The sequence below is a fragment of the Neurospora crassa genome, linkage group I (genome assembly GCF_000182925.2).
Source record: "Neurospora crassa OR74A linkage group I, whole genome shotgun sequence".
In the NCBI taxonomy this organism is placed as follows: domain Eukaryota; kingdom Fungi; phylum Ascomycota; class Sordariomycetes; order Sordariales; family Sordariaceae; genus Neurospora; species Neurospora crassa.
Window position 1 is genome coordinate 3729251 of NC_026501.1, and position 21942 is coordinate 3751192.

General features: G+C 36.0%; 2 protein-coding genes across 2 annotated transcripts; one reads left to right on the top strand and one right to left on the bottom strand.

Moving 5' to 3' along the window:
• The first annotated feature begins 902 nt into the window (after positions 1-902).
• On the top strand, positions 903-5488 carry NCU08578 (oxysterol binding protein). Its single transcript, XM_952782.3, has 3 exons — positions 903-1514; positions 1584-1903; positions 1969-5488. The coding sequence occupies exons 1-3, from the start codon at positions 1446-1448 to the stop codon at positions 2834-2836; spliced, it is 1257 nt and encodes a 418-aa protein (XP_957875.2). The 5' UTR covers positions 903-1445; the 3' UTR covers positions 2837-5488.
• NCU08579 (ubiquitin C-terminal hydrolase) lies at positions 2894-5566 on the bottom strand. The gene has a single exon (XM_952783.3). The coding sequence runs from the start codon at positions 5348-5350 to the stop codon at positions 3485-3487; it is 1866 nt and encodes a 621-aa protein (XP_957876.3). The 5' UTR covers positions 5351-5566; the 3' UTR covers positions 2894-3484.
• Positions 5567-21942: the final 16376 nt, after the last annotated feature.

Genomic DNA, 21942 nt, shown 5'->3' on the forward strand with positions numbered 1-21942 from the left:
TACTTTTAGATTTTTTATACTTTTGAATTTAATATAATTATAAAATAAGAAATCCTATATAGAAAGGATGGTCTCGATGAGGCGGTTCTAATGGTATTATTTCTATAGAGCATAGACTATCTCTTAAGATAATGCAGCTTTGAGAGGGTAAAAGTCCTAAAGTTTAAAGCCTTGTATTTCAACAAATATCAACAGTATAGAAAAACTAAGACTACTATTAAATTGATAATAGAAAGCTCTATATGAAAGAGATTTTTACTTACTTATATCAATTTTGCTGGATTTATTATATATCTTAATGCTTGGTTATTCTTCTGCAGCCGACGGCCAAAAAAACCCAAAACCCGCTCAGACTAGTCTCAGTCAGACCCACTAACCTCCAAAACCACCCCACCCCACCCGTTTCTGCGGTGTTCGAGGAGACCCACATTTTATGTGGGGCGGGGGAACGGAGGCAGATGGGGTCTGTTCAGAGACTAGCTCAGACCTGCTACCGCAAAAACGGGTGGGGTGGGGTGGTTTTGGAGGTGAGTGGGTCATTGAGAACTGAGACTAACCTAGGTAGCTTCAGAGGTGACTAAAGAGAAACCCCCCTGTAAATGTAACAACAGTAAGCTCCAAAACTCCCAGTCTTAACGGTTAAGTGCAAACCTGCAACCAGCATAGCGTACATAAAGTTTACCCTCAAACTTAGTACGGTAAAATGCAAAAATAGGGTCTAGTACAGAATGATATCATCCTAGTTTTGTGCATCTTCATGTGGTGAGTTGGAGAAAAGCGTGATTTGTGCACGAAGCCTTTCAGAGCAACACCCCTGTTGTTGCGACACCTTGAGCCGGATCTTCGGTGTTGCTGGGACTAGGACGTCTAGTACACTACTGTGTTGCTGTACCGGATATTTCCCTACTTGTCCCTGCCCCTGCCCCTGCCCCTGTTGTCCCCGTTCGTCCACACACACGACATCCTATGATGCGTGTCGTCCGAAGTCAGTGTTACTACAGTACTTGTGTATATGATAGAGGGAAGCTGCCTATGATAAGGACCCCGTCGTCCTCCACCATGACTCGCAGTTCTTCCACCTTTGTTGTCTAGAGGTAGCTTTCCTCCACCCTGAATTCCGTGACAGCGTTCTGTTTGCTCCTTCCTCTCCTTTCGCCTGCCCGCGAATTTCTGGCGCCTCCAGCTCGCGACGACAAGTGCACACGCAACCGCATCGTTGGCTTGAGCCTAGAAGCCCACATCCACTCGCGGCACCCACCTGCTCATCCACTCACATAGTCAACGAACTCCCTGACTCTCCGGCACCCGTCCGTCCGCCCGCCCTTCGACACAAAGTTCGACTTTCATCGCCAATCCCCCTTTTCCCTCCAAATCACACATACACTGCTGCAGCCAACCCTGCCATCGTTCACCTCTACACATCCCATACCAATCGACCAGACGTCATGGATTCTGCGCAGCAAAACAGTAGCGCAGCAGCAGGGGGAGGCAGCAGCTGGGGTGCCTTCCTCAAGGTCTGTCCTCTCCGTCGCAAACACACCGCGCATAAAATGATGGGTCGCTGACTCTTCCGGCCTTGACAGTCCATCGCTTCCTTCAACGGCGATCTCGCCAGCCTCACGGCACCCCCCTTCATTCTTTCTGGTACTAGTTTGACCGAGTTTAGCTCGTACTGGTGTGAGCACCCTCCTGTCTTCGCTGCTCCTGCCAAAGAGTCGGATCCGGCAAAGAGAGCGCTCCTGGTCCTCAAGTGGTTCTTAACCACATTGAAGCAACAGTATGCCAGCCGAAGCGAGCAGTACGGAAACGAAAAGAAGCCTCTTAACCCCTTTTTGGGTGAGCTTTTTCTTGGCAAGTGGGAGGACGAGGCCGGCGTTACCGAGCTCATCAGCGAGCAAGTGAGGTGCGTGCATAATCAGCGTCACGAGTTCTTTGTGTTGACCAATGCTAATCACTCTGCATGTGTAGCCATCATCCACCCGCAACAGCCTACAACATTACCAACCTTCCGACCGGCGTCCGACTTGAGGGTTACAACGCCCAAAAGGCCTCATTTTCCAAGACAATCAACATCAAACAGATTGGCCACGCTGTTTTGACGGTCCCGTCACCGACGTCGGACCAGCCCGACACCTTCCTTATTACCCTCCCATCTCTCCATATCGAGGGCTTGATCTTCGGCTCTCCCTTTATCGAGCTGGATGGTGCTTCTTACATCACTTCTTCTACTGGATATACCGCCAAGATTGATTACAGTGGCAAAGGTTGGCTGTCTGGCAAGAAGAACTCGTTTGTCGCCTCGCTGTACCCGACGGGCAAGGAGAAGGAGGTGCTTTACAATGTTTCGGGCCAGTGGACAAAGTCTTTCGAAATCCATTCTGGTGCGGCCAAGCACAACAGTAAGAGCACCCTCGTCGACTCCTGGGATCCCGAGAAACAGCATCATACTCCTCTCACCGTTGCACCGATCGAAAAACAACACCCTCTGGAATCTAGACGAGCCTGGTCGAAGGTCGCCAATGCTATTCTCAAAGGAGACCTTGAAGCTGTGGGACAAGAGAAGAGCAGGATCGAAGTTGCACAACGCGAGGCGCGTGCTAGAGAAAAGGCCGAGGGGCGTATGTGGCAACGACGATATTTCAGCGTCCACACAGATGCGCCTGATCGTGTATTGGCCCTGCTTGGCCCTGCTATTGGACTAGCTGAGCATGGTGATGCGGATAAAACTGGTGGACTGTGGCGGTTTGACGCGACCAAAGCAGAGAAGGAACGTGAGCAACCGCAGCTTAGCGACGAGGAAGCCTCCAAGATCGCCAAGGAGCTCTTAGGGCAGTAAGGTTTTGTGACAACTGCGATCCTGGTGATATCAGGACAGGGCGCTTTCCAACCCTCTGGGGCGAGAAACCATTGGATTGTTAGTAAAATATATAGGGTCATGGGCATTGATATTTCTAGTATATTTGCAACAATTGTCTGTAGCTTTTCCTCCAGGGTTTTTCCCTCCTCTTTTCTTTTCTTTGTTGCTTTTTTTTTCTTTTTTTCCTTCTAACTTTTTCCTTATATTGATCACTTGCAGCCGCAAACAGACTATCCCAGCCTCGAAGAAGACGACGGAGATATGAACAAGTGAGCGTGAGGTCATACATAGAAGGTTGGTACTCGCAATGGATAAAAATCTATGTGGTTCACACCGAGTATGTTACGAAACGCGTGCGTACGTCTCGATGGGTACAAGTTCGCAACTCATGCTCGAGCCCCGCGCTTTATCTATACACTTGATGTTTCCTGAATTGATAGAGGCCATGATGGTAATGAATAGTCGCTCTGTTATCTGCTTACCGCTCACTGGCGCAGTTGGTATCCCGTGTCCTTAGGTTTGTGCGCTGAATTCAAATGAAAGGAGAATCAGATGTACAAACAAAATAAACGACACACAAGAGCCACATAGAGATCCAGCGTTCATTTTCATCGAGGCAGTGCAAGTTTATGAATTCTCTCGTTCGAGTTCATAGAACAGCAAGTAAACCTCTCGTTGCATGCCCAGTACGTCGCGAGTACTTGCTTCTTTGACTTTGTCGTCACTGATACGCCACCATCGGCTGCTTGATTTGTGCCGTTTGGATTTCACAGGTGTCTTGGTGTGAGGTTTCGACCCGGTTATGTCCGGGCTGCCAGCGCGAGAGGATGGTTTTGAGGCAATCTTGATCAAGGTTGAGCGCGCAGATGCGGCCGCAGATCGAAGGCTGTTCGTGTCGGTATCTCTTTCCCGAGACGTAGATGTCGATCTAGGCTCGTTCGCAGGTGTAATACCGCCTTCTACTCCTGGTGTTGGAGCCTGTCCGGATCCTGGTTGAATGGCTTGTCCAGGATTGATATTTGAAGGCGAACTGGTGTATATGTACGCCCCGGAAGGTTGAAAGGTACCGGGGTTAGAGAAGGGTGGGTATATGTTTTGTCGTCTAAAGGATTCATAGTGCCCGCTATGGTGATTACCCTTGTGCGTCACAACGCCAAGAAGCTTGTATTTTCTCTGCTGCAGAAGGCCACCCAGGGGCAATAGTTCCGGAAATGTAACCTTCGCAAGATTTTTCTGGGAGAAGTTGCTCATGTCGTATATCGACCGCGACAGATGGATGGCCAAGATCCTGGGAAATCCTGTCATACGGATGTGTCGAGCTATCTTCCGCTTGGGAGCATAGCGAGGATCCGGCAACTCGACACCCTTTGGTGCCTTCTCAGGATCCGTTTCGATAGCTAGCTCGAGACTGGCTAGAGCCGTGCGAGCTTTCTCCCTCGAGGACTCTGACGTTGACCGCTGAATATCTGCTTCGAGAACGGCCTTGGCATGTAACAACCGGCACTTTTCACATTTGAAATCCTCGATGTACTCGGTTTTGAACATGCCGTCGAAGCATGCGCTCAGAGTTGTTGTTGGGATATGTGGCACGTTCAGTGTTAGGGTGCAGAAGGTTGACTGAGTGGGCCTGGGTCTGAAACCACAAGTAAGGCATTCAATCTGAGATTCAAAGCTTCCTTCAAACGGGAACCCTTCTTCTGCTCTTTCTTCATCGGCGCCGTTCGGAACCGCGCTCGCGGCCGTTGCCGCCGGTTGGTCAGCGCCACTGACCTGCTCACTGGCCCTTAGAGGTAGAGGCCGATCCAGAGCTTCACTGTCTGATGTCTTGCTATTGAGAGATATCTTAGTAGTTGGTTGCTCGGCTCCACGCATAGCGTAGCTTCGCGCTCTCTGGCCAGCATGATACTCGTCGCAGAGCCTCTCGGCCACGACCTGAAGGAACTCCTGGGCGTCCTGTTGCTGTCTGCTGATCCGCTGACCAAAGGCAATCTCCAGTGTCCTGACAAACGGCGAGGCCGAGATCGTCTTTTTGTAGATTGGTCTCTCGTTCAGGGCGTCAAGGATATCCTTTAAGCCCTTGGTGACGATACCCATCTGAAGTCCTTCGGCTTTCCACTCGGGAACACCACCACGGACTTGCCATTTGCTTGTCTCGTCGCCTTCGCCTTCGCCACCACTGCCCCAAACATCGCTCGGGATGGTCTGCGCATACACCCAGCCACCGTCCAGGCATCGACGATGAGTCTCCCGGATGAGGTATAAACGGAGGTCCCCAAGGCCAGCGAGAGCCTGCAGAACTGAGTTGATGAAGCAATCGTTTGCCGGATTGATTAGGCCCACGGCACCATTCCTCTTGATCGAGAACACGCTGGTTGAGTTAGCCGATGGATCATTATCGAGAAAATAGGTGGGACCAAAAACGTAGATTAGCGTAATGGCGGCGAGAGAGGCACCAGCTGCGTAGGCCGCCACTGTGAGTGTCTTGTCAGGCATTATTTTGTGCCGAACGTAGTCCTTTACTGCCTTGCGGCAAGCGGTGGTAGGCTTAAGGCGATTTGTAAGTGCAGATTCGAGAAGCTATTGTCATGCGTTATACAGTAAGAAGTCGTGACCGGCCTGGGTGGGGCTAGTCTATCCAGGCGTGCCAGGTCCCAAAATTTCCCACCCTAACGCCCAGATCGGCTTAAACTGTTCATAGAGCAGGATAGGATATTTAGGCCGTGTTCGTTCTGGCAGTAGTGCAGTAAGGGAGTCTCTTCTAACTCTAACCTAAAGCTTTTCTGCTACCAAAAACATGATTCCGTTACTGTACTACTGCCGGAACGAACACGGCCTTAGTTACGTACCAGCCCCCCTTCCCCCCCCTCCTCCTCCTCCTCCTCCTCCTCCTCCTCCTCCTCCTCCTCCTTCTCCTTCTTCTTACAACTAAAAAAAGGAGTTAGATTAAGGAATTACTTGCTTACACTCCCCAAGAGCTTACATGTACTATTATGAGACAAGGGTACTATTATAGGTAGGCTACAATATTCATTATTGTATGAAGGAAGGGAGAGGAGAGTGTGCGCCAGCCTAGGCTGAGTAGGGTTGTGTGGCCCGGTAGAGTTAGTCATATAGAGCCTCAATGCCTGGGCCGGCGCTAGTGCTATACATGTTGGAGAGGGGTCCAGGTTCCTGTCGGGTCGCCAACTCTGTGGAGCAGAGTTGGCGACAAAACCACCGGACACGACAAAACCCAAACGGACAGCAAAAACGGCCCACCTCCAATAGGTATTTAATCTAGGAATTAATTATACAGCCACGACTTCGCCAAAACTTATAAAGATTCAGGAATAGGTTAATAAGTAGTAGCTTAACCTTCTTATAATTGTTTGTTAAGAACAACTACTTTTGGAAGCTCAATCACATTTTTTATAAAGAGGTAAAAAGTAGTAGTTTTTGATAAAAACTCTATATAATTTATATATATATACATTTCTATAAAAGTAGGTTATCTTATATTTATAAAGTCTAATAACTACCAAAATATAAATAGTATTAGTATTTATACGCTTAATAATTTATTATATATTTTTAAAATCTTAATATATTCATATTATAGTATTCTTAAGTAAGAAATATATTAATACAATATATAGTTATAGTATTAAGGTAGGTACTAACTTATATAAATATAAGTTAATTAATGATTAAAAGATATATATATTATATATATTATAGGGTAAAAAAAATACAGTTCCCCTGGGCGGAGCCAATGTCTAGGGGAGACAGAGAGACGCCCTTAGAAATTACTTAGTATAAAAAAAAAAAGAAAAAAAAAAAAAAAAAAAAAAAACTTAGAGCTGAACTGAACGAGTAACCTTTAAAAAAGACAACACTAATAATAACCATTGAACTATAAGCTCTAATGGTTTCTTAAATAAGTAGTTGAATTACCTACCTTATATTACCAACTTCGTTCCCCCCCTCCCCCCACCCCTCTGAAAAAAAAAAAAAAAAAAAAAAAAAAAAAAACCTCAAAGGCAAAATTTTGAATTTTTTTTTTCATTTTTTCGCTTCCCTAGAATTTACAGCTTTCAACCCTAACCCTAACCCTTTCCAAAGCTCCCTTAGGGTTAAAGGTCTGGTTTGGGACTTGGTTATTTCTGGGACTTAGTCATTTCTCGGACCTCACGGTTACAACCAAAATCCTTATTTTTAACTTCTTTTGCATTTCTCTTGACAACTAGGGTATATACTATAATAGGACTGGTACCAAAATAATGATCTTTCTTTTCTCGTTATTTTGGCACTATATATATTTGGATACATTAGATGGTCGAGGAGAAATCGCTGTTGCAAAGGAAAAAGTAGCTTTTTCGAGCTACTATTTAAACCGTATCCTGCTTAGCGCCAAGATTCCCTCTTTTGGACGCCAAGACGGGTATTTTTTTGTATTCTGGCCTATTATAGACAGATACGCCGCGCCTTCCTCGCTTACGGCGTTGGGTGGGCCTATGGACTATGACCTTTGGTGTGGATCTTCCATGTCACCTTGCGGGCCCACGACAACGCTCGAGCTCTGAAAGCATGGGCGTCTCAATAAACTAACATTCTTAGAATTAAAATCTTTAATAAATTAAAGTAATTTAATATACTTTGAAAACAAACTACTTGTTAGTATATTACTAAGATAGACTAATATATTTAGGGTTTACCTCCCCACACGCACCAAAAACCTACATATACGCACTACACCCAAATGTCAGCTGTTATGTAAAATATACCGTTTTAGCTGTAAAAATCGTAATTTCATATATTTCGAGCTGGGTTAACCCAGTATAAAATTTAGTTTTACCAACAAATCTAATAGTGCCAATCTAGTAATACTCTCGTAGTATTGAGAGGGTTAAGATAATTTGTATTATACTTTACTTTAACCCTAAATATTTATATTTAACAGTTTAAAGTTTATATTTGGTAGATTAGATAACTTAGAAAGCTCGTTAGATAAGCCAATTAATAATATCTTAACAACCTCCTCCCTTTGCCTCTTTTTAGCCATTTACTCTCGAGCTCTCGCCTTCCAATATCTCCCTAATTCATTATCCTCGTCGTCGTCGGCTACTTCGATACAACTACGTACTTTATTCTAAGTATAAGTACGGGCGTTACTGCTATCCATCTCTTCAATACTAGCCCCCTTCTTGTAGTAAGAGTATCTACAATGTACTAAGGCTCGTATTATATTTAAGTTACGTAATTTACCCTTTATATATTTAAGTTACGTAATTTACCCTTTAGTATATTTAAGTTACGTAATTTACCCTTTAGCAGCCTTGCTCGATTCAACTAATAGTATAATATATATAAATTTACTATTAAATAGCCCCCCTTACTGACGCAGGCAACCTTTAGGTATAATTTTAGTAGTTAATTTATATTTAAAATATTTATCTACCGTATCCTAATAAGGGAGTTAGTATAAAGTATGTCCGGGATATAGATAATAATTTATATATTATTAATATAAGTATTAAAATAGATAGTAAATTTCCTTTATTATTAAGGCCGTTTTACCCTCCTCTAATAAGATTTCCATTTCGTAGGTATAAAGGAGATTGTATTAGGCTCTAAAATGATTCGAATAAGGTTTAAGGGGGGTGCTAGGGAGATTTAGCTGCTTAGAAGGTAATATTGATTCAAATTTATTTTATTAGTAATTTAAAAGACTAAATGCCTACGTAAATAATTCGTATAGGTATTTACTTATTTACTTGTAGTTAACCTACTTAATTTGTATATAGAATTCCGATTTAGCTAATAGATTTGTATAAACCTTATAGTAGTAGTTTATATATTGAAAATAAGCCTTAGATAATTTGATTAGATTACTATAAATCAATAATCCGTAATTCTTAAGAGAACTATTATTAGCCTTATTTAGTAATATTGTTCTTTATCCCTAATTGAAATAGTTCTTCGTATAATAGTTTACTTACTCCTTCTTATAAAGTAAAAGAGACTCCCTAATTTATAAGACAATATCTTCCTAATTATTAAATTAATACTATAGAATAGATTAGGCGTATTCAAATTCCGTTATATTAGAAGAATAAATTATATATTACTATGTAAAGAATAGTATTAATTTCGTGTTAGCGACCTTATTGGGTAAGGGATCGAGAGCTTTAACCCTAATAATTAAAGTAACCCGGGTATTAAGCCGCTTCAACTCCTTAAAATCCTCCTTATCACATTAGTCTTATACTTCCTAACTCGATAGGAACGAGCGTACCCAATCTCTCTTAAGGTAGTTAATAATATTATAATTAAAATACTATACGTAGTATTATTATTATATATTAAGAAAGGTCTAGTTAATAGCATTAGTAAACTGGGGGTTATTATTAGTTATAACGACTTTAGGGTAAAGGATTTTAAGTTCGTCGGTAGCGTTTCTAATACTCTTTACTAAGAAAGTATAACCTTCCTCCCTATCGTTATTGAATAGTACTTAAAAGACCGGTATAGAAATTTTTTCTAGGGTAAGGACTATACCCTATATAAAAGGGAAATAGTAACGGTTAGTTTCATATATAATGTTAATTGAAATTATATATAGAAACCTTATCTATATTCGATGCTAGCGTTTAGTAACCTAAAATATATAGTATAGTATATTATTATTATCCCCGTTAAATTATTCGTACTTGAAAGCGAGGGTATTGCTTTAATAGTCCTCGTATACCCTCTTAATAAATGCCTGGGTATTATCATACCCCTTTCGTATATTATAGCGTTAATACTAATATATATTATAAAAGTCTTTATAAGTCTAAAGAATATTAGGGTATTCCTTCCTTACTATAGCGAAGATAGTTTGTATTGTAAGGTCTCGTTGTAGAAGGAGGTTTTCTAAAAAGGTATTAGCTTCTAGGTTAACCTTATAATTATATGCCTTCTAACGAAATATAATATGGCCTTCTAATCTACTTAACAGGGCATAGCTTTAATAAATTAAGTCTATTGCCCGGGCAGTCTAATTCTACTTAGTGGCCTTCTTAACTTAGAGTACAATTTGGAATAGGTAATAACGGGTAGTTTTTTATAATATAGACCGGCGCTTCGCATTGGGATTCTATACAAATAGTAGCCGGGGGTTGGCGTAGTTGCAATAGTATATAATTTTAATAATAGAACCGTCATCTTTGTAGCCAAACTTCTTAAATTTCTACGTACGTTGAGTTACAACACTAAAGCAATAGCAACAGCAAAAGGCGACGAGGTAGGTAAAAAGCTCGTTATAATCTTCGGTAATTATTAAGAAGAGGGGGTTATCTACTAATATAGTCTATATTGTATTACGATTAATGGAGGAGGCGTACGAAGCGAGGCTAGAGATCGAGGAGGTCGATGCACGACGAGGGCGCTTAGTAGAGGGCATCTAAATCGGTTAATTAAACTCGAAATTAATTAAATATAATAACTTTACGTATATTGAAGGTGTAGTATAAATATAGAATTAGAATATTATTATAGATATATATAAAGTACTAATATAATAGCGTGTAGGGTACTAGTGCTGGTGCAACTGGCTGTGTGAAAAAAAGGGGAGAAGAAATGACCGAAGTATAGCGATGTTGCGTGTATTAAAAAGACGAAATTTTGCAAGTAAAAACGGGATTTACGATGTCAGGTGTCATTAGCTGAACCGCCCTATTTTTCTGGGTAGGGGTGCGTACATGTAGGTTTTTGGTGCGTGTGGGGAGGTAAACTCTATATTTAGTATCAAACTATTATAGTTAATTATTATTATAGTATTTGGGCTTTTAGTTCCTTAGAATAATATTTTGTATATTTAATTCCTTTCTTTTCAACTAATTAATTAATAGTCTTATTCCCTATACTATGAATTATAGCGCCTTATTAGTATAGGGTCCTTCTCCAATTCTCCGGAGGGGAAAACCGTACAGCGTTAAGCGCCGCCGGATGAAAACCCCCAGCTCCATCTCGGCCGTAATCCTCTACGCCGCTCTTATTTTACTTACAACTATAACAATTCTTATCTACCGCTATAACGAACTAATTTCATCTCTCCTACCGCTATATTATTCTAATACTAAAATAAGAAAGATAATAAGAATAGAACTAAACTTAAAGCGCTATTTTCTTTACTATCCCTCTTGTCACGGCACGTAGACTGGGCAAGTGGCTGGCACTGCTAATCTGACGAATGTAATAAATAATCAACTATGGGGAGTGGAAGAGAAGAAGAGAAGTGCTGGCTCTGGCTGGCACGACTAAATATAAGAATGAAGTGGGTCCCTAGAAGGATGCAACCAATTAGACAACACAGGTAGATGCGATAAGGATGCACCCAACCAGAAGGCGCAGATATGAGCACGGGCCAACGGGAGTGGTCTTGGCAAGACCCAGCAAGCAATGCAGCAAGCAGTCTGGCTCAGCCATGACACCTCTATCTTAATCTCTACCACCCTCTCTTCCGCCTTCTCTCCGCTTCCCTATCCTATTTTTCTATCCGCTTCCCCACTTCTCCGCTTCCTTACTCTATTTATAATTACCTCTACCTCGTTTATTTACTTTCCTACTCTATAAACTTACCTTTATTTATAATAATATAAGGACTTTCTCCTTTATTTATATAATCCCCCTACAGTATTCCCTCTAATCTCTTTCCTTTCTCTTCTTCCCTATTATAACCATTCTCTAAAATAATTTCATCCGGCTACTATCGTCCTAACCTAATTGATTTAACTTCTAATATAAAAACCCCCTCCCCTAATTTATCCCCAGGACTTGTATTTCCTAGTAGTTTAAAACCTACAACCCTTATTTATAACCTCAGTAATCTCCTCAGCAACTATACCCCTCTAAACTAATATAATTTCTTTATTTATTTTCTATCCGTCTTTTATACTAATCCGACTAATATTATATATAAAATCCTTTACTTCTACTATATTTTAAACTTTACTTCTATTATAAAGGGTAATAAATTTATTTCTATTAATACTTTCTATACGTTTATTACCAGTAAGGTTTACTTTGTTTTAGCGTTTAGTAAACCTTCCGCCCTTTATTTTCTTCCTTCCTACGCTTTATTTAACTTCTATATTTAATTATAGGCTTTTAAAATATTACTTATATTTAGACTACTAATAAATATATATTGGATATCCCTATTAATCTTTATAATACCTATTAGACTATTTAAACGGCCGTTATTATTATAATATTAGGTAATTAATTTAAATTTAATTAAAGATTAAATTCCTGCATTTGTATTACTAATAGTTTTACTAATCGTATATATAAATATTTAAAATAGAACAGCCTACTTAAGGTTATTAGTAATCTCCCTCGCGTTTTGTACTATAATATTACTAACTTCTAAAAGAAGGACTATTATAAATTAATTATAAGAAATATTCGCTACGGTCGTATTCCCTCCCTCCCTAGTACTAGTACTATAAACCTAATTCGGATCGCCTTTAATTCAAGTAATCGTATCATTACTCTTATTCGTATTGTATTTAGCAATAACAATTTTACTACTCTTATTCGTATAGTCTCTAGTATTAATAATAGTAGTATTACTCCTAATAGCTTTATAGTTATCGATACTCTCGGTCGCCCTCTTATAAACGAGGATTGGGTTTAATAGCGCTATGAAATTACTATAAATTAAATTTATATAATAGAACTATTCGATTAGTTTTTCAAGTACAATTAGACGCTCGTTAAATAGTACCTCTTAGTTCTTATTATAATTATAATTTAAATAATTCCCGTAGTTAATATAATTATTTCCTCCCCATTCCTATTCTATTATTCTAATATTATTAATATTCTATTTTCCTCCTAGGAATACCTTATAATTTCCTTATATTACTCCTCCTCTAATTCGACTACTAAATAATATTCTCTTAACCTCCCTAACTTTAACGCTTATAATAAGATTTTTTTATGTTTAGCTCTATTATTGAAATACTCTTCAAGTTCTTCCTTTATCAATAATTAAGCTTCCGGGTTCGCTTAGAAATTAATATCCGTAGCAAAATAATTTAGGATAATATAAACGAAGGTCTTTTTTTCGAACTTATAAGTATAAATAGGAATCAAAACGTCCGGTACTTTCCTCCAGTGGAAGAAGGCCCGGAGGCTAATAATTGCCGTTCTAATTTGGATAAGGAGGGAACTCTTCGCTTCAGTTAATAAATATAACTCTCCCTTATTTTCTTCCAATTTTCAATATCTTCCTTTCTTCTTCTTTATTGAAGCGTGCTTCAACTGTTCAGAGGTGGATGACATTCACTGTCTCAGAGGGGCTCATGGTTCATAACCCGTATCCACCGAACGGACTGTTGAGGGACGGTTCGTCTAAGTCAGGTCTCTATACAAAAAGTTTCCTAGGCTCTTATTAGTTAAATCCGTAGTACGGCCCCACTATTAGCTTAAGCGTCTTACTAAGCTAGCTTCTAATTAATTAATCTAGGGATAGTATTTCTAACAATCCGCGCCAGAATATACTAAATCTTTCTATTTCTAAATAATAATTAGCTAAAGGGTTTAGTAAACAGTGAGTATATTTGCTTAGTACCCGTACTAGCTAACTATTAATATTATAAATTTCCTGCTGTTTAATTTCGATTTTCAACCTTCTACCTATTAATCAATAATAATACTAATATTGTTATTGCAATGTAATTTTAATACCTAGTTTACCGCTAGATAAATTATTGTAATAACTATAAATACCTATTATTAGACTGTAGCAATTTTCCTATTCTAATAAACGATTGGTAGGCGATAAACGACCGGCGACTGACTAGTAAAGTAGCCCGCGCGGGGTATAAGAATCTCGCCTCCCTAATTTTAAGTTTTAAACTCTCTCTTCTATTTATTACTAACCTAAAACTCTACCCTCGAAACGGGTAGTAGGTAAACCATCCTACTAATTACGAATTCATAATTCTACCTTCAAGAAGAAAAGAGTATTAGCCTTCGTATGACTATTAAGGCTAATAATTAAATACTCTAGAACTAATTGAGGTTTATATTTATAATAAAATAGATTATTATATTTTCAAACTCTAAAGTAATTAGAATTTTTCGGTATATATATAGACCGTTGAATAAATTATCCTACTAATTACTAACCTAAACTCTACCCTCAAAAGAAAATTAATAAAAACCTACTACCGAATTAGTATTACCCTAAATTTGATAGTAGACGTAGACCCCAACTTCCTAAATTGGTATAAGTATTACTTTAAAGTCGATAGTAAATATATATCCTACTACTTCCTAAATCCTGTTTATTGAATTAATTCTCCCCTTCTTATTTATTTACTTACTCTTACTAATATATTATGATAAATATAAACAATTTCCATTTCTTTATGGGTTTCCTTTTCGATATTTATTTATTCATTCTAAAGGCTTATATATTTTTCCTTTCGTCGTCGTTATTGTAAATATATATATTAAATATTACAAATTGTATTATTAATACAAACCTAATACTAAATTTACTAATAAGTAAAATCCTATTAAATTTATATAAAATTATAAAGAATATTATAATAAGTAAGCGGAAGTATATTTCTATTAGGTTGTTTATTACTATTCTTAATGTTCCCTTTATTAATTAATTAGTACTATCCGCTTAATAGTAAATCCTTTAAAATGTATAAATCCTGCTATAAACCTAATATACCGTATCAATCTACTACCTATAGGTAAATAGTACCCTCGAAGGTTAAAATCCGAGCTATAAGGGGTTGCAAGTACGATTCGGGTAGTACCGGTTGGCCGGCTTATTGAATAATCAATATTATGAACAGGCTATATATTATAAGAAGAGAGATGCTACCGAACGATTTCTTCTTCCTAACCGACTATAATTAATATTACGGCCGGTATAGTAATTAGTATAATAACTAATATAATAGCCGGTATAATAACTACTAGCTCCTCCCTAATCAAAATTATTACTACTTTAACCTCATTATAAATATTATAAAGAAGAATTTAATAAATTACTAGAGCGGGAACTATAGCTATTTTTGCCTATTGTATTACTGATAGTACTACTACCGATAGTACCGCCTATATTAATACTACGCTAAAGACCCTTAGTACTGGCCCCGGTACCGGCCTAAGCATTGCTACTAATAGTACCGGTACTAGTACCGGCACTAGCCTAACTAATATAATAATTTTGAAGAATTATCGATATTAATAAATAGTTTCCAAATCGAAACTGTGTTATACGTTTAATTACTCTTTTCTTTCCTATAAGTAAGAATTTACAAATATATCTAAAATAATAAATGTTTAAAAATATAAATATAGCTAATTTTACTTACTTTATTAGGATTCGCTTAATACTACTGTAACCTGCTGCTAAATTAATTAAATTCGGTGTGATTATTGTTATTATTCTTATAATAGTAAATAATTCTTATTTATACCTTCCCTTGGTAGTTACAGATAATATAATACTAGTATTTATAATAAGGATAATAATTAGAATAATAATTAGGAAGATAATATAGAAAATAATAATCTTAACTTTGGTTAGAATCCTAATTTTGATTCAAATTTAGATTCAAGCCTGAACCTAAATAACTATTTCTTTTACCTAATATATAATATTATTCCGGCTATAGTAAATAGGTATATTAAATTTAAATTTTATAGGTATTACTAATTAGTTTTACTATATATGAATACTAACTTTGAAAATAAATTCTATTTACATTACTAAAGAGTATTTATACGTAGGTTGTTTTTTAATTTTAATAATAGAAAAGAGTTTAAAATTTGCAATCTATATTGTAATTACAATCCTACTCCCAGACTACTAACACCCCAACCTCTACTACCTCGCTAACGTTAATTCCACGATAGCGGCCCAATATGTTACCTATTCCTAAACCTACTTTCGAATAATTAGTACTATTATTTCCCCCCCGGCCTCGCTAATCCCCCGGACTTCCCGGTATTAAATTTAAAAGGAATCCTCTATATTATGGTTTTAAAGATCTACTAGTAATAGCTATCTTTAAAATTAATTTCGAAATAATTAAAATATTTTAAGTAACTAAGAAAGAGGATAATATAGAATAGTATTTACGATATAAAGAGAGATAGTTTAATATATATATTACTAGTAGATATCATTATTAATATTATAACCGCAACGACCGAAGAGTTCCTAATAATCCTCTTTACTATAATACTGAAAATAACCTAATTTTTAACAATATTCCCGAACAATTTATTGCCCGGGTATATATCTTTATCAATATTTAGGTTATTAAGGGTTCCCAATATAAATATTCCAGTTATATTATTAACTTCCTTCGTAATATAGGTTATATTCATTACCAATTACCCTTATTACTGCGTAATTTCGATATTATTATCCTTTGACCTTGTAGGGCTAAGGATAAACTCTATATTGCTAGAAGAGTTAGATAGGCTATAATAGTCAACCCTAATAAGCTTCGTATTTAGTTCGATTATCTAAAAGCTAATTACCTTAAATATAGGAATATTAAAATTATTGAGGCCTAGTTTAAATAATTAGAACGATTTCCTAATAGTAATATATTTAACGACTTAATAGTCTATAAAATCGACCCTAATAATTTCCTAAACGGTGAGAATTTTGATTTTAATAATCATAATTGAAAATGGGAAGAGGATAATAAGGATAATAATAGTTTTAAACCAAAAGTCGCCGCCCTCCCCAACCTTATAGTTAATTAGGTAAATATAGAATAACTTTATTAATAATTGGGTCGAGGATAGCTTACTCTAATTAGTAATATACCAATTCAGCCTGCTCCCGGTTAATACCCTCCAACTCAACTATTCCTTAAACCTAATCCTTTACGTAATACCCCTATAAAGGAATAGGATAGATTTCAACCTATCCTATTGGGTAAACCTCCGCACACCCACCCCAAACCTACATACACCCAAAAAGGAGGGATGTCAGCTGTCATGTAAAATACGTCGTTTTAGCTGTAAAAACCGTGCTTTTTAATATCTTGCACATTCTAACCCAGTAAATCCCATGTAGCAAATCCCATACAGCAAATCTGACAGCGCCAATCTAGTGATACTTTTATAGTATTGATAACTCTACTCTACTCTAAATACTAATATTTAATAATTTAAATTGTTCGTTAAATAAGGTTATTAATAATATTTTAATAGCCTCCTCATCCCTCGCCTCCCCTCTCGCTATTTACTCTCTCACCTTCGCTTCCTAGTATCTACCCAGCTCGTCATCCTTATCCTTATTTTTATCCTTATCGTTAACTACCTTAATACAATTACGTATTTCGTTTTAGGTATTTAATTACTTAATACTAGGTCTTATCTCGTACTAGGAGTAATTGTACTGTACTGAAGCCCGTATAGGTTAGGTATTTCTCAATTTACTATAGGGCGCTATAGCTTTTTTACCCTAAATTACCCGGCTAAATAACCTACTCGGTAGAATAGTTTCATTACTAAATAAGCTACCCTATTTAAGAGGGCGACCTTTAAATATACCTTTAGCAGTTAAGTAAAAACATAGATATTTATCTACCGAATCCTAACGTAATAGTTAGTATAAGGATGACCGGAGAGAGGATAGTAGTAATTTTACCCGTTGTTAGATTAAATACTAAAATAAATAATAATTATTTTTAATAATTAAGACCGTCTTACTAACTTCCCTCTTTACCTCCATCTTATAAATATAGGCATTTACTCCGGCGGCACCAGCTATATGTTATAGAGGCCCCAATCCCTATAGCGGCCCCAATATTTCAATCCTTGGTATGTAATTTTAATGTAAAATATCATTTATATAGTAAATCCCAAAGTCTTACAGCTGCATAAAAAAATAACTACAATGCCTAGTGACATGGTTTTATATGGAGATTTCTATGGTATATAATGTTCCTAATATTTAATTTTTTATAGTTATTTATACTAATACTATCGACTATAGAGAGCTATCTCGTAATATTTAATATAGTATTTATAATAGTTGACTCGATTCTACAACCTTCCAGCTAAGTTTACTTATACAACTATTTTGTATAACTTTGGGCGTTAGTAAGCCCGTTTAAACTCTCTCTCTCTTATATTTAATTATTTATTTAATTAGGGAGTTCGACTTTAGTACAGCTACTTTAATAGAGTCTAATGCTAGCTTTGGCACTAGTTTGAGTATTGGTATTAGTACTGGTTCTGGTATTGGCACTAATATTAGTTTTAGCGTACGCTTTAAAGAGGGTATTTTCAGAGACGACTACTATCGATCTAGAAATAACTACAACTCTAGCTCTAGCTTTAGCTTTAGCTTTAGCTCTAACTCTAGCTTGAGAAAGAGTAGGAATTCTAATTGTAACCTTAATTCTAAAGAAGGACTAAAATTAAATATTAAAGAGTGTTCAAAGGGTAGGAGTCTTAGAGGTAGGAGTTTTAGAAGCGGAAGCTGTATCGACTGTAATTCTAACTTTAATTCTAATCTTAATTCTATATTTAGTATAGCTACTTAAATGTAATTTGATATTAGTTCTAGCTTTAAATCGCTTTTAAATACTATACTCGATTCACTATTATAGTTAGAAGTATAAGAGTTAACCGGCTATTGTACGCGCTTACAGTTAATAGCCTTACTAATAGAATTAGGAATAAATTTAATAATATTATCATTCTCCTAGTAAAATAATCTACACTATATATTAGGTTGTAAACGAGGGAGGTTATTACAATTAATATATTTAATGTCCGTAGATTTAACTTTCTTCCTACTTCTTTTATTCTTCAAATTAAGGGTCTTCTTTTACTTTAAACTCGCTAGGGTATTATTTTGGTTCTATTGTAAATTAGTAGGTATATTATTTTATAATACCGGAATCTTCTTTTACTTCCGGTTTAAACTAATCTCTATTAGAAGGGAGTATTCGTTAAAAATATTTCTAATAGAATTCTTAGGTTGGCTGTACTTTATAGTTATAATATAAGGATCCTTTAATTAAAGGTAAAAATTATTAATATACTACTTAAAAAGACTACTTAGTATATGTAATTATACGTAGATATATAAATAATATAGATTAGGGACATACAAGCGGTACCTTAAAGTACTAACAAGGGTATATATAATTAAATTTTAGTAGCTTCTTAGTAGTTAACCGCTTAAATATCTTATGATAGTAAAGTAGCTTATATTAGAGAGGGATACTATACTCCTTATTATAAGAAGGGAGAGGAGGGGGGTTTTTATACTAATTTATTAGCCGGCTTTTTTTTACTAAGAGAAATTTATAATTAATTATTTCTAATATAATATACATAATTTATAAAGGAAGTTAGCCTAACTAAGAGTAGGTAATAAATTTGTATTACTAGCGGGTTTAACTCTTGATTAGTCTTTTAATAAAAGTAGATTTTTATTTATTAATTATTTCAATAATAGTAGATATTAGCTTATAAATATCGTTATTACCGTTAAGAAAGTAACTCTTAATATTAAGGTTATTTAATTCAATTAGGGATATAATTCTAATACTAGAATTTCTATACTACTTAATATAGTAATATACTTATTAGTTTTTAATAAGAAGCTAATTCTTCTAAATATAATAAAGGATTAATTTCTAGGCTACAAAGCGCTGCCTTAAAATTTTCTAAGTAATAAAGAACTTATTTTCTATATTACTATATATTATAAATTTAAATTACTTTACAATACTATAAGGGTTGTTAGTAATTGAAGAATCGATTAAACTTATATTACCACTACGTATAGAAGTATAGAAATTGTAATCTTCGTTATTAAATAAAATAGGAGTTACCTACTTATTAATACCTTCCTCATTATTAGAATTATTATTATCGCTATCCTTCTCATTATTCTAGCTAATACTCTTTACCTTCTTTACCTTCTTTAACTTTTTAAATTTAAGTTTAGTTTTATAAAGAATATTCTTAACAATATAGAATAAATAGAACTATTATTAAATATTAGGAAAAATCTCTCCTAGAGATTACTTTATTTCTTTATACTTATTAATAACAATAATAGTAGTTTCTAGAAGGTTATATTATAACCGTATTTATTTAATAATATTAATAAGGAAGTCGAAGGATATTTGCTTTTCGTTATTTATAATACTAAAGATATAATTAAGTATTGAGCTAATGTTGGTAATACTAGAAATTTAATAAAAGGGATAATTAAAGCGATTTGTATTGTATATATTATCGATAATTATAACTTTAGGGAACTGTTGAATTATATAGATATAATATATGAATATAAATACAATACCTAGTAGCCTTATCATATTATTTAGATCTATCTTTTTAATATATTCTACTTCGTTATTGTTAAATACCTTAAAGAAAGTACTAGTAGGGGTATAACTATTAAAATTACATCGACGGAGAAAGGCGCGGGTATTATAAATATCCCTCCTTATATATATCGAATTTGGATAACGGTCTTATACTATAGAAGTAACCTTACGAATTCGTATAGTATTTAATTTAGAAATATCGTTAATAGTCTTAAGTACTTCTAACTTCATTTCATAGTATTAGGGATAAGTAGATAAGTAGTATAATTTTATATAGTTATATTCTTGGTAGCTAGGATTACTATATAAATAAAAATACTAGAATTTATCTTCTAGATCTTTCTTTACTTTAGCTTTCTAATTACATTTGCATTTCCGTAATATTATCTTTCGAATTATCGCCTTTAACATGCCCGGTTAACTATACCGATTATAGAAGAGGTAGTATTATATATACTCGCTAATTAGGACTCTAGGTTTTATACCGCGACCGTTTCTACAGTTAATTGTAAAGCTATAATCCTTTGCCTAATTATGAACCGCTTTATAAAGCTCTTGAATTGTAGTAGTAGGAAGGATGGCGCTAGCTAGTAGGTTAGGGATTTTATTTCTGTAGTCGATAGTAATACCCTCTTCGTTTAATTTTAATTTATTGTTAGTAGGCGAGTTAATAAAGGTATTATTATGAAAAAAGCCTTCCTACTCTTTATTGTCTTAATTAACTTAATTAGCTTAATTAGCTTAATTAGTTTAACTAGCTTAATTGGCTTAACTGGCTTAACTAGGTGGATCGCTATTACTACTCTCATTGTGAGTGAGGTCGATGGGCGCCTCTAATTCCCATAGCGGCATCTTGAAGTCGTATACGCACTACGTGCAACGTTATAAAATTTTAAGAAAGTTAATAAATAGCTTTGTCGATTAATGCGATTGATATTTACGTACGTTTAGTCAATTTTAGCTTATTGTAGTAGTAAATGGAAGCTTGGTTGTAAAGAAAGAGGAAGAGGGAGGAAAAAGAAGGTTTAAAATTACTAAGTCTAAAATCTGGGCATTGAACGCTTGTGAATAGGGGTTCTAGGCGTTGCGACCCCAACCCCGGTCACCCCCCACCCTCGGTTATGTAACTTCATTACTAGGAATTAGATAATATTGCAAACTGGCCACTTTTGTAGGGATTTTGACGCTTCAAAATGTCATGATTGTATTCCTGATGCTCTTGAATGATATAGAGAATCGGTTGGAGGGCTCTCCCTAACTCTTGTAGCGGCGGTATTATCGTTATTGCTATAGCAACCTTTCTATACTTAGGACCCTCCTTTGAAGTATTACAAGCAATTAGAATCTCCTCTACTTATATAAATTTATTATTACTACCTTCTTTAGCTACCTTTCTTTTACCCTTAGGCTTTGATAATTCTAGTTGAGTTTGTAGATATTAAATTTAGTGATCCTTAGTAGTGAGTTTAGCGTTTTTAATATTAAGCACTTTAGTTGCTTTTGTAAACGTAGTTCTAATATTACGGTTGATGGAGGAGAAGTTGTAAATACCTCCTAATATATCCTTAGACTTTTAAGGGGTAGGAAAAATCATATTGCCTTATATAATATGTTTAATAGGTGGTGTTTTGGGTATTGAAGGTTGGGTTGGTAAGGTATTATTATTGAGGACTGCCTCGGGGTCGTTGATAATAATAGATTTGTTGA

Bases quoted from the DNA above. Each gene is read 5' to 3' on its own strand.
- NCU08578 (XM_952782.3), top strand. From the start codon at position 1,446: ATGGATTCTGCGCAGCAAAACAGTAGCGCAGCAGCAGGGGGAGGCAGC. The intron at 1,515-1,583 runs GTCTGTCCTCTC...CGGCCTTGACAG, and splicing joins GCTGGGGTGCCTTCCTCAAG to TCCATCGCTTCCTTCAACGG. The intron at 1,904-1,968 runs GTGCGTGCATAA...CTGCATGTGTAG, and splicing joins CTCATCAGCGAGCAAGTGAG to CCATCATCCACCCGCAACAG.
- NCU08579 (XM_952783.3), bottom strand. From the start codon at position 5,350: ATGCCTGACAAGACACTCACAGTGGCGGCCTACGCAGCTGGTGCCTCT.